Source organism: Dipteris shenzhenensis, chromosome 17 (assembly GCF_047967505.1).
Source record: "Dipteris shenzhenensis isolate YYH24624 ecotype China chromosome 17, Dip_SZ_1.0, whole genome shotgun sequence".
NCBI lineage: Eukaryota > Viridiplantae > Streptophyta > Polypodiopsida > Gleicheniales > Dipteridaceae > Dipteris > Dipteris shenzhenensis.
In genome coordinates this window covers 51,944,500-51,958,012 of record NC_141612.1, presented here as the reverse complement: position 1 = coordinate 51,958,012, position 13,513 = coordinate 51,944,500, and the positions used below count along the sequence as shown (strand labels likewise).

At 43.2% G+C, this 13,513-nt stretch overlaps 1 protein-coding gene across 3 annotated transcripts in view; it reads left to right on the top strand.

The window, feature by feature from the left end:
* The window catches only part of LOC147892270 (F-box protein SKIP2-like), a 228,241-nt gene that overhangs the window by 20,773 nt on the left and 193,955 nt on the right, over nt 1-13,513 (top strand). For all 3 annotated transcript variants that reach the window (XM_087388682.1, XM_087388683.1, XM_087388681.1), the window contains exon 2: nt 13,017-13,105. In XM_087388682.1, the coding sequence (XP_087244808.1) occupies nt 13,017-13,105 (89 nt within the window). The remainder of the gene's footprint in view (nt 1-13,016; nt 13,106-13,513) is intronic.

The window sequence follows — 13,513 nt, the reverse complement described above, 5'->3', positions numbered from 1 at the left end:
ACACCCCTGTGGCAATTCTAATTTATAGGCTACCTTGCCTATTCTCTTTAGAATTAACCACGGCCCACAGTATCGAGGTGATAACTTAGCACACTCTCCTGAAGTTAATGACTTTGAGTGTGAAGGAACTCTGAGAAAAACTTTTTCTCCTTCCTTAAATACTCTTATAGACCGGTTTTCATCCGCATACACCTTGGCTCTATCCATAGCTTGGCGGATATTAGCTCTCGCAAGTGCTAGCATCTCCCGCATCTAAACCACAAAGTTCGCGGCACTAGGTACTCTCTGAGGTACTCCAACTATAGTCGGATTTGCTGGTCTATAACCATAGTTCAGCTCAAACAGACTGAACCCTGTAGAGGAATGTTTTCTATCATTGTAGGCAAACTCTAACAATGGCAACCACTTGTCCCACGTATGTTGCCTCAATGACACATATGCCCTCAGCATATCCTCTAAAGTCTGGTTGACTCTTTCCGTCTGACCATCCGTCTCAGGATGATCCCCACTACTCATTCCCAACTCAGTCCTTAGTGTCTCAAATACCGCTGTCCAAAAATGACCGGTAAATCTGAGATCTCTGTCCGACACTATGGATCTAGGTAATCCATGCAGACGAAATATATGTCTAATAAACAAATCCGCCACTTGCGGGGCACTAACAGACTCTCTAGTCGGGATGAAGTGAGCCATCTTGGTTAGACGATCAACCACCACAAGGATAGAATCATACCCTCCTTGTGTTGTAGGCAGCCCTACAATAAAGTCCATGGAAATGCTCTCCTACTTAGTGGTATTTCCAGGGGCTGTAAAAGTCCGGGTGGCTTCACCCGTTCGGCCTTGCTTACCTGACACGAAAAACACCGTGTCACATATTCATGAATATGCTTTTTCATCTTTGGCCAAAAGAAATCTCGCTTTACGAGATCATATGTCTTCTCGACTCCTAGATGTCCCGCACATGGGCTATCATGGCACTATCGAATGACTCTCTGCCTGAGATAATTCTGACTAGGTACTTCTACCTTGCCATTTCTTTTCAGCATACCATCCCTTATGGTATATCTTGCATATGTTTGGCCTTTTCTGGATGCCAGGTCATCCTTTTTGTTTTCCCCGGGTTTTAACACATGAGCCTTAGGCCATAAGCTCTGGACAAACTCGTCCACCTTTTGAGTTTCTCTGATCTGGGTCATTAGAGCACTCTCTAATACCGTGAAACTCATATTGTGCATAATGCGAGACAATGCATCAGCAACCTTATTATCTTTCCTCCTTCGGTACCGAATCGTCAAATTAAACTCCTGCATGAGCTCTGCCCACCTAGCTTGGCGGCCCCTCAAGTCAGGCTATTTACAAAAATGTTTCAGAGTATCATGATCCACATCCACATTAAACTCTGAACCATATAAATAATGCCTCCATGTTTTCAAAGCATGGATAACAGCATACAACTCCAATTCATGAGTTGGCCAATTCCTTTGAGAGGGAGAAAGCTTCTTGCTTTCAAAGGCTACTGGTCTTCCCTCTTGAAGGAGAACTGCTCCTACCGCAATGCCACTTGCATCGGTTTCCAGGAACAACGGTTTCTGGGGATCAACTATTTTTAACACCGGTCCTGTGACCACCGCTTGTTTTATGGTGTTAAAACTTTCTTGTTGATTCTGTCCCCATATAAAAGGTACTTTATCTGAGGTTAGATCAGTCAATGGCGATACTATCTCGGAATATCCTTTGATATGCCTTCTATAAAACTGGACAAATCCCAAGAATGATCGCAAAGCGGTACTTTGAGGGATTGGCCAAGTCAGTATCGCAGCCACTTTCTTTGGATCCATTTCTACCCCCTCTGGAGTAATTATGAATCCTAAATATTCAAGCCTAACCATACACAGTATAGTTTTCTTTTCATTTACATAAAGACTGGCTTTCCTCAAAGTACTGAACACTATTCTTAAGTGTTCACGATGCTCAGTAATACTTTTATTGAACACTAGAATATCATCAATAAAATGTACTACAAACTTTCCGGTATACGGACGTAGTAAATCGTTCAGTGAAAGCGGTTTTGTGCACATCCTCGGCTCTAATCCGGATCTGATGGTAGCAACACTTAAGATCTATCTTGCTGAAAATCACGGCTCCATGTAATGCATCTAGCAAATCATTAATCCGAGCCATCGGATACCTGTGCCCATCTGCCATCCTGACTGTATACGCATAGTCAGATGGGCTAGTCTTTAACTTCAGCCTCTTCACGAGCTTGGAGTTAATCACATTGTGCGTTGACGCCGAGTCAAACAACACAATGACATCATGATTGGCCACTTGCCCTTTCATCTTAATTAACTCCGTATCATTAAAGGCTGTATACCCTGTTGTTGCGGCCTAGATAGGATGTTATCAGGTGCACTCGTTACTGGCTTAGCAACAGACACACATAACAAACAAGGTACTGACCTCTGAGAAGATCCTGCTAGCTGATCTCTTCCGCTCTGGGACTTCCCTCCATTTCCACGTCGCATTCTGAGACCACCATCTCAGCCATCGACTATCTTTATTCCGTGGACAATCCTTCCACTGATGAGGCTGAAGGCAACCAAAACATAAGCCTTCTCTCCTCGCTTTTTCTCTTTGTTCTGGGTTTAAGGGAGACTTAGACCAAGCCCAGGCTGCCATTGGTGTTACTTTCCTTTTCACTCCAATGGTGATACTTGATTTAGGAGTTTCAGCTGGTTTCGCCTGCTTGGCTTGACCACTTGGCTGAGAACCACTCCCTTTACTAATCCATTTCTTTTTAAACCCATATTTCTTCTGGTACCCATACTGGGTTCCGACCTGCGCAAACCCACTTGGTTTGCTGCCCTTGGCATCTTCATAGTTCAGGGCTATGGCTATTGCATCATCAAACGTGTTCGCATACTTAGCCTGAACTTCTATTTTAATTCGATCATTCAATCCAAATATGAAATCCTTCACTTGGATTGATTGAGGCAGGGGTTCATCAATCTTCATTACGCTCTCTCGAAATTTATCAGTGTACTCTGCCACTGACAAATTTCTCTGACGAAGGTTTCTATATTGATCCCAAGCTCGGGATGCCTCGTCAGGAGGTAAGAAGTGTTTTCTGAATTCTCTTTTAAACCCCTCCCAGGTAGTGGATGCTATACCATCTTTTTGTTGTTTAATCCACCACCGATCCGCTGCCTCACTAAACATGTGGGTGGCCTCGCGGATCTTCTTGATATCATTCCTGATTTCACAAATGGCGAAGGCCTCGTCCCATTTGTAACCAAGTCTCAATGACATCAGAACTACGGTCATTCATCCGACCAGAATACTTTTCCGGCTTGTAATTGGGAATATTAGGTACTTTAGCCTTTCTAGGCTTGACCGTATGAACACTAGACTCCGGTTCCATTGGAGCCTTTCCCTTCTCATCTCAAGGTCTGGCAGACATACTATGTATCACTCTTCTAAGTTCAGACTGCCTTGCATTGGCCTGTAACTGTTGCGCTAATAACTGCTGCAAGGCATCCTTAAGTAGTGCAATCCTGCCAGATAAGGTATGAGCTACTGGGCGCGACACCTGCTGGGTCGGTCGGACTCCTGACTCACCAAGGTCCCTTCTGGAAGCTCCTTCTTCTGCTTCCATTCAGGTCAATGGGTGTTTTGCTTTTTTTTTTAAAAAAATAAAATAAATTTTTTAAAAAACACCGCTAAAACACTGCCCTTACAAACTGACAAAATCCAGTATATCGACACTCTGACACAATTCCCTATACTAGGGAATACCTGCAATCTCAAATTCACACTAACTAGGCATTTGACACAGGCATATATCCAAATCCCGCTTTTTCCTTTATGCACCTTGAATATTTACGAGACCCTCTTGACATAAGCGGAGCATCAACAAAGACTAATCAGGGGAAAAAAAAAACACAGAGTTGACGGAAGCTTCCTGGTTGATCGCTCCTGCTTCCCGATTTGAAGAGTCTACTCTTCACGTAGTGCGGACGTCCCTAAGCCCGCAACCTCCACGTAACTCAACCGCTTACGCTCCTGCAACAGGTTGTCAGGCTAGAGTTGGGCTGTATCGTCAGCCTAACACCGTCCGTCAAGGTTGATGAGCGCAAAATCTGTCCGTCAAGCCCACGAACCATTTTATATAACACACCACAACTCCTGCTCGCCAGTGCCAGAGGACCACCGAGCAGACACGTCGTCGTCGTCCATTATCTGTAATTCGTCAAGTGAGTCCGTCGCATGGAGGTCACGAGTAGCCGAGTCGTCCTACGCTCCTCATCTGTTTGGTTTCGTCAACCATCCTTGCGGGAACCCTCCGCTCCAGCAATAGCTTAGAAGCCTGGGTATTAACTGCTGTGCAATATAGCTGTTTGCGTACTCCAGTTCGTAGGCCAGCGCCGATCGAACCTCATGAACAATCCCACACTCCTTGTACCCGACTGCTTCAGATCACGCTGCAAGAGATCATGCTCACGATGCACTTCACGTATCCCACGCTCTCTTCTTCTTAATCCCGTTCTTCCAGCCTGAAGCTCTGGTCTTTCGTCTGCTACCAACGGGCAACTATACGCTTCACATTCCGTCACCCAGATCCTCTCTCTCATCTAGCCTTTCGCTCTGATATCAAATGTAAAACTCTTCAATTCTAACTATAGACAGATCACGGGAGTAGCACCGATATTGTTCCACCCAGCCAACCTTGCTGAAGCGTAAGAGCTCACAGAGAATCCAAAAATCATATTCACGTAAAAGCACACTTCTCCTTCTCTCACTAGCTCCAACAAGCCCCATCTCCCTAGATGGATCTAGATGCCACATGTCATCATTATAGGGCCTTACTAATGCATCTTTTCACCCCTCTCTTGGGCTACTTTAATTTCCTTTGCCCCTAGGCACATTTCTTGCATTAGGCCCTTAGCCTTAGATCCACCTAGTCTGGTGCTATCAACCCTCACCTAGGACCTTGACATTAATTCCCTCCCGATCATTTACATGAAGGGCAAACAGATATATTACAAACATAGATCCTTTAAGGGAAATGTCGACTGATTCTTCCGAGGTCATGCTACCTCGGCTAGAGCGTAACATTAAGTGGTTGGAAATGATGCAATGTGGCTGTGAATAATGAATATGCAATGCAAGTTATGGTCTACTGCCCTTTAGGAAATTAAAGGCCGGTTACAGAGTCCCTTTCTCTCCATCCCCTAATTTCTCCCACCCCCTAATCCCCTTCCTCTCACCCCTTTATCATATGCCCCTCTCTCCCCTTCATCCCTTGCCCCTTCCCATTCGTATGGCTTTTCCCTTTCTATCACTTTGCCCCTCTTCCCATCCCCTCTATACTTATCACTATTCTATCCCCTGTTTTCCATCCATCCTCTCCTTCCACTTCCTTCCATCCCAAACTAATCCATCCTAAAAAGTCCCTCCATCGTCCCTCGTCTTCCATCCTCCCCAATTCATTTCCTCCAACACATTCCTTTGTAAAAAGGAAATATACTAATTGTTTTCCAACTGAATCATTGTGAGATTGTGGAGTGATACATTGTTAGTTATAATACTTACTAATGATGTGTCAACAAGAAAACCCACAAGTCTCACAAGGGTCCAGTTGGAAAACAATAAGTGTATTGCATTTCTACTAAGGGAGATCATGATGATATCCCTGTGTTTGACATGCGTTTGATAAGCAAAGCAAGATTGTGGATTCTAAATTGGAAAGCATTTTTTTTATAAAAACACTCTTATCGATGCAAATATGGACTTTATTGTTATCAACAAAAATATCATCACAATAGAGCAATGGTACAAGTTTTACTATTTGGATTCATCTTATGCATTTTTTAATCATTGAACTAGGATCTTGTGACAGTATATAGCAGGTCTAGTGTTTTTTTAAAGATGTCTTAAAGCTCGTTAGCATTTGAAGAAGACAGTAAAAAAGGGAATATTTATCATGGGTCTTGTATGATTGTACATAGTGTAAAGGTGTTATAAGAAGACTGCACAACATATCAATGACACACAAAAAGAAATATGGTCACTTCCAACCTTTACCTGAGGTTGATTTGAATGATGAGGTACACAATCCAATCTTGCTATGTTTGCGATCATGATATAAATTCTTTCTTAATACATTACTTTTTCAAGTCGATTTATTAAAGTATTTTCATGCAAGGAGATAAACTTCTTCTGAGAAGTTTTAGACAATTGAGTCTGTAAATCTACAAGCTGGTTAAGTCTGTGAATCCGCAGATTGGTTGGAGAGGTTTTGCTTGCTCTGTCGGCTAACTAGTACATGCTCTTCCAACCTGTCGGCTTTCTCCCTTGAAAATTGGGTTTAGGGCTAGCACAGGCCTGTCTTGTACTTGTACCTGTGGCTGCAAGACAACCTGTCTGTTGTTGTGGGCTGCAGGGCTGTTACATCCCCTACTAACCATGGGTTGCCAGAAGCTAGATCCTCTGTGGCGCTGTTAGCATAGGATGGAAGGTTCTAGGGCTAAGGTTAATCTAAAGGGTAAAAATCATTTATGATATATTTAGTTGTGGGCTAGGCTATATATTGGCATGAGTGCTTGGGCGTGGGTATTCATTGATTAGTACCTGGATATTGGCCATAGGCATGGCAGGTTGATAATCTAGTTTGGTGCCTCCCTGTGGATGGGGATGTTCGTGGTATGGGATGTGGATGTCTACTAGGGAGGGTTAGACCAGAGATCTTACCCATCGATTCCTAGTCTCTGGATCAATGAAGATGATTAGGATAGCTAGCTCAAGGATGGAGTGGTCTCCGTGGTGGCTTTGCGATGAGAATCAGAGTGGAACGGATGGAACTTTCCAGTTGTGAGTAGGTGTGTTTTTTCTCAAGTGTTGAAGATTGTTCTTTGCGCTTAGAGGAGAACAAGATAGCTTGATGGTTTTGGCCTAGTGGTGATGGGAAACACTGTTTCCATGTCAAGTTAGTCTATGTCTTGGATCCATTAGGAATCTGTCTTTCCCTTTGTTGCTTTGCATAACCACTGAAGTCATGTTTGTCCTTGATGCAGATGAACGTTCCTCCTTTAATGTAGCTGGGTTTTACTAATAAATTTCGAGACTAGACTGTGAGAGCTGTTTGGCCTCCCCCTTATTGGGCTGCATGTCATGTGGCACTGGGCATCGGGTTAGAAACTAGGCCCAAAAGGTGAATGGATTGCTAGCTGAAAGTGGAGCCTAAAGGACTAGTCACGGACTTAAGCATAGAAGCATAGAAGGCCGACGTGAAATGAACTACAGCATTTCATAGAATAGCAAATAGGAAATTCATGCTGCAACCAGGGGATCAGAGAGGTTGCTCAGAGCAACATTGGGACTGCATGATCGTCAAAGCAGTCTGAATTGACTGTTAGGGAGCCTGCATGATCCGGACAGGGTGTGAGGCTGTTTTAAACAGCTAGTTATTTTGAACAGGTCTTTGGATTGTATGAACATCAAAGTCTTCACAGCAGTTGTAGCTTGAATGAAGAGATTGTGGACTACTTTTGTCATGGCTGAGCTTGCCCTTCACATTTATCCCGCCATATTAGGCGACGGGCAAATCGCACCTTGTGAAGTTTTCGTCCATGTTGCGGCTTGTGAATATTGCGAAGATTTCTTTCTATCTTAAGTGGTGCATTGCCCTGTCAACTAGATTGTCTAAGCATTCTTAGAAATGCTCGTTTGGAAGAGACCAAAATGAAATCGCATAGCCCTGACAAGCAATTGCTACTTGAATGAAGAGATTGTGGACTACTTTTTGATTAGCCTGTTCCTTTAGTGCTAGCCTTTGTCACGGTTGAGTCTGCCTTCACCTCTGGAGTGCTAACAAAAACTCAGTATGAAGACCTTTGTATAAATGGATGCTCAAGTATGTGGGCATGTGGATATTTATGTGTGAGAGCATATGTTTGTACTATGGTCTACGCCCATTGTTGGGCGTTGATGACGTCGTGGGGATGTCATAGTAGCTAGTCCCTATATGCGTGATGGAGATTATGGTTTTCAACCTTGTGAGTAATTGCCTAACTGCACACTGTGTTGTGTTTTCAGAGGATTATTTTGGGCATGTTCCTGGATTCATCTAGATATATGTTCCCGCCGTATTAGCGGACATGCAAATTGCATCTTGTGAAGTTTTAACCCATGTTGCTGCTTGGCTGGATTGTGGACCACTTTTTGATTAATCTTCCTCTTTAGTGCTAGTGCTAGCCTTTGACACGGCTGAGTCTGCCCTTCACCATCAGAGTGCTGACAGAAATTCAGTTCAAGAGCCTTTATATAAATGGATGCTCACGTATGTGTTGGTGTGTGGATATGTATGTGTGAGAACATATGTTTATACTATGGTCTACACCCACCGACTGCATGCTGATGACGTCGATGGGGATGTCGTAGTAGCTAGTCTCTACTATGCATGGACATTATGGTTTTAAACCTTGTGAGTGACTTATCATGAGATTGAAACTGCACAATTTGTTGTGTTTCTAGAGGATGAGTTTGGGCATGTTCCTGGATTCATCTAGAACCATATTAGCGGACATGCACATATCACCCGGTGAAGTAAATGTGTGGGTGTGTGGATATGTATGTGTGAATATATGTTTAGACTATGGTCTACACCCACCGTTGGGCATTGATGACGTCGGTGGGGATGCCATATTAGCTAGTCTTTGCTATGCATGATGGAGATCATTGTTTTCAAGCTTGTGAGTGACTGTCATGAGATTGAAACTGCACTGTGTTGTGATTGAGAGAATGAGTTTGGGCATGATTGTGGATCTTTCTCTCTCTCTCTCTCTCTCTCTCTATATATATATATATATATATATATATATATATATATCAGCATGAAAATTCTAGCTGGCAGGGGTTTCCTGGGCCTGCTAGATACTGCACAGAGCTTGGGGATATATATATATATATATATATATATATATATATATCAGCATGAAAATTCTAGCTGGCAGGGGTTCCCTGGGCCTGCTAGATACTGCACAGAGCTTGGGGAGTGCTTGTTGCATGACTGAAGGTATGGACTCTGAATCCTGATCTGAGGCCGAGAGACGCTGTCCGACAGCAGATTAGGCTACAACAGATTGGAACGTAGGATGCACATTGCACATTGCAGAACAGTCTTGAATCTTGATTGCAGGAGCGTGCAGATCTAAAGCAGGAGAGGAAAACCCCCTTGCAGCGAATCTGTGTGATTCGGGACAGCCTACGTTTTTTTCTATCTGGTTTCTTTAAGCTTGGTGCAGCATTGAAAAGGCTGTGTGAGCTGCCTAACCAGGACAGCCTTTGGAATCTCAAGGCTTCAGCCTATTTGACTACATTGCATTTTATGAGGGCTTTGCCGAGATTTGTAGGGCTGATACTACTCTATCTGTATGGTCTTCGCTGTTATTCCTATGCGTCTCACCTATACCAAGGCTGGTCATCATGCCATTCGGGGATTCCCAAGACTGCTCAATGAGCAGTTGCATTTCAAGAACCATACAATTTTAAATTTCGGATAGGTCTTAAGCCTATATGTTGCATGGCAGACTTGGATCTTGGTGCAATTATTCAGGACAGCTCAGGAAGAAAAAGCAGACCAGTTTGTGTGCAGACTGCTCTTGGAGTGGTCTTGCTGTAGAGATCTGGACAGCAAGCAAATATCTGAGCTGGCGGGGAAGACGAGGAGTTTCCTTGGTTGTCCTGGCCTTCATGAGATATTTAAGCCAAACTGACTTTTTCCACTTGCCATGTGGTGTGTTGGTTCACCTCACTGTCTACAACCAACAAGGTAAGAATGTCTCCTTTGGCTTTGATACCAGCTGAAGCAGCCTTGACTGGTGATGTAGAGTGGATGCCACTTTATCTTTAATCCTTCACAGTATTTATAAAAATCCACACAATATATTCAGATTGGGAGGTTGGTTGAGGGGCCAAGGTGGGGATCCCTGCCCGTAGGCTAAGTTTATTCCAACACGAACCACCTTCAGGCTTAACCAGAACAAGACCCAGGGGCCATCAAGCATTAATAGTTAGTTATTTTTTCTGCAAAACAAAAAGAGCTAGGGACCATGACAATGACACAGACTGACCAAGTGTATGTACAAGACTTTTGATTGGGCTCAACATGGGTGAGCCATGCCATTGAGATATGACCAAGTTAATTATTGGATTCAGATTCTATGGTGCAGTACTGTTTGCACTGTTGTTTTTTGCACCAATTGAAGAGTGTCAACCTTACACATCAAGGGCCTAGATTGAGACAGAAAAACACCCAACTAGGGCCTAGGGGAGTGATATTTGTGTAGTTGATAATTACAACTAGCTCTTGTCATCTAGTTCGGAAGGCAGCTTGTTTGCAAGGGTCCAACCTTTTGTTGTACATGCTTGTGAATGTAGGACATGGTTCAGTTCCTCCCATGCTCCCTTTTTGTAAGGTTCGTTCAATGCTTCAGAGGTTCTTTGGGCCTTCAATATTTGATATCCAAAAATGTGTATTTCGAAATTGCGCCTTCTAAGCTTTGGAATAAAAAATGTTCGCTCTCTCAAGTCCTTTGAAAAGCCCAATGTGCATTCGTTACTCCATTTACTGCAATTGAGCTCTGATGCATCACCCAAGCTATGAGTAGCATTAATGCCTCTTCATCTGCCCCAAACACGTACACCTGATTCAATAAGGAAAATGAATAAATCAATTTAAAAAAACCAATCACTGAAAAGGCTATCTTGTTGATCTGGCTCATGGCAGAATGGCCCCTTATATAAGCTGTTAGGTCAACCTCCTTCCACAGATAGAGTTTGTAAATCTATAAATTTGGCTGAGTCTGTAAATCCACAGATTGGCTGGGGAGGCCTATAAATAGCCCCTCCTGCCCTGGTACTCTGCTGTTGTTTCTGCCCTGTCAGCACATCCTTGTTGGAGCCTCTGGTTGGATGCTTCTTGCTGTGCTGACGTGTACAGCTGCTGTCTTGCTTATGTTAGCAGCCATACAGGCTGACATCATCCCTTTTGGGACTGTCCTGCACTTGAACCTACTGTGTAGGCTTCCCTGCATTCGTACCTGTTGTTGCAGGCCTACTGTCTGCTGTTTTTGGCTGCAGGGTTGCCACGTAGACAGCCATGCCATCGTCTGAAGCTTGCCCTTTCGAGTCATGATCATTATAGTCGAGGCGAAATCCTGTGTAAGATCTAATTGGACACAAACCTGGGCATTTCTCCTGAGATAGATAAAACCTTTGTTTTCCACCCCCAACATTGTGGAGTTTGATCACATAGAGTCAAGAAGTGTCACCCAAACAGGAACAAGGGAAGAGCGGGGACTAGTGGGAGAGAAATGTGGCGCTTCTAGTAATAGAGGTAATGGACCAAAGTCTTTGATTTAGGACCTTGCCTGCCATTTTCGGCCTTTTCAAATTTTAATAGCCTCCTAAAGAATGTGACGTTTTTCAAATTTGGTCAAGGACCATGAACAAATCTGATTAGTGCCTGGGATCTTGGCCAATGTACTGAGTCATCCAGAAGCTCCTCTTCAACGAAGGCTTACCTGGGCGAGAACGTGTCATTGTGGAGATGTTAGGACCAGAAATTGTTGCTTTTCATTGTGTCCTCAAGAAGGTCTCTCTGATCCTTCCTTCTCGTGTGTCTTGCTAGAAAAGAGTCTTCTTCAGAAGGGATTTGGTCCATTGATAGATTTGCTTCTAATCCTTCCTGATGTCTTCTCACAGAAACTCTTCAGAAGGGATTTGGTCCATTGATAGGTTTGCTTCTAATCCTTCCTGATGTCTTCTCACCATTCTCTTTTTCTGTGCTTATGAGGGTCCTGCAACCTTCTACTTGGAAGGACAAAGAGGCCTACGAGTAGTGCTTGAAGCACACTAGCATAGCTAGCTTTCCCTTCTGGCATGTGTGGTAGGGCAAAGATGGATCTCCTTTGCTCGTCTGAAAGTGTCGCAATGATCCATTGTTTGGGTTTAGCATAGAGTTGGAGGTCTGGTTCGTATCCAAAGTCCCTTTAGCTCTCTTCTGTGTAGATGATCCTGTGTTTCAAGTTCTAGGAGTGGATTCAAGAAAGAGGTACCTGATGGTACTCTCGCTCCCCCCCCCCTCCCAAAAAAACAAAACAAAGAAAAGCAAAAACAAATGATGCCGTGTGTGCCGACTGCTTGCCAAATAGGGAAATCTAGCTCCCCAGCTGGCACACTCCTGTCATTGTCAAGCTCCATCCATATCTGTCATCCTATCGGAATATCTTTTTAACAAAGACATTGATGCCTTCTTTCTTTCTTTTGTAATATTCCTTACATGCTCTCTAATATAAGTTTCTCTTGCATTTCCATATTGAGAGCCTATTTCGCATCATGTACTCTATAGGGCTGGGCTTGTGCTGTTTTGCTGTCCCTTCCCATGGGATAGCATGGTACCGCTCCTTGGTAGCAGAGCATGTATCCCATGACTTGGACGTCTCTCTTCTACCTCTGCTAGTTCACACCATGCGTAGATCCCAGTCAACCTTGTAACATGCTTCGCACTATTGCTGTGTTCTAACAACACCTGATGTTTCATGCAAAAGCAGACAGGAAGACAAGGAAAAGTGTAATCTAATAGCAGGATTGTAAAACTAATCTCTTTACATAGATCCTCTCAAAACCCAATTTAGTGCTGGAGAAGTTTTAACAATGTCAGGGGTGAAGAGTTTAGCTTCACCCTAAACTTGAACTTTTTTCTACTTGGTTTCTTGCATATGAGTTATGGGGATTTGACCTATGCCACTGGGGGTGTGTACAGCATTTGAAAGAGGGTTTGGGAAAATGTCTACTAGAAATGTAGGATAGCACGAATACTGCTATAGGTTTAACAACATACAGATTGAGCTTTATTACTCAGTTTCAGTCCAAAGCAATTGATACAATTTTGATCTACGTTTCAGAATTTTAAGCATTTTGGTTATATCTGTTAAACTCTGTGCTGTGTTATGAAGATGCTGGTGAGAGTCTTGGGCCTCTTGCAACCACATGATTGGGCCCACGTTGCACAGACATGTACGACCCTTCGTGCAGAGTGTGATAGGTATGTAATTGGCATGTGTGGGTAATACAAGCTTAATCCATTAACTTTTTTATTGTTGTAGTGCTTCAAAGTTGATGAGAAAGATGGATTTAAAACCTAATAAAAAAGGGTCAGATGAACTTGTAGAAGATTGCTGCATATGTAATTGGCATGTGTGGGTAATACAAGCTTAATCCATTAACTTTTTTATTGTTGTAATGCTTCAAACTTGATGAGAAAGATGGATTTAAAACCTAATAAAAAAGGGTCAGATGAACTTGTAGAAGATTGCTTCATATCTTAGAGTTGCATGAGCTCATTTTTGAGTATTCAATGGTTCTGATGAGAAAGGATGCGACAGAAGTTTTTGAAAGTGGTTGTATTTCTTATAAAATCACCGACTGCTGTATCTCTTGTTTGGATGGGCAG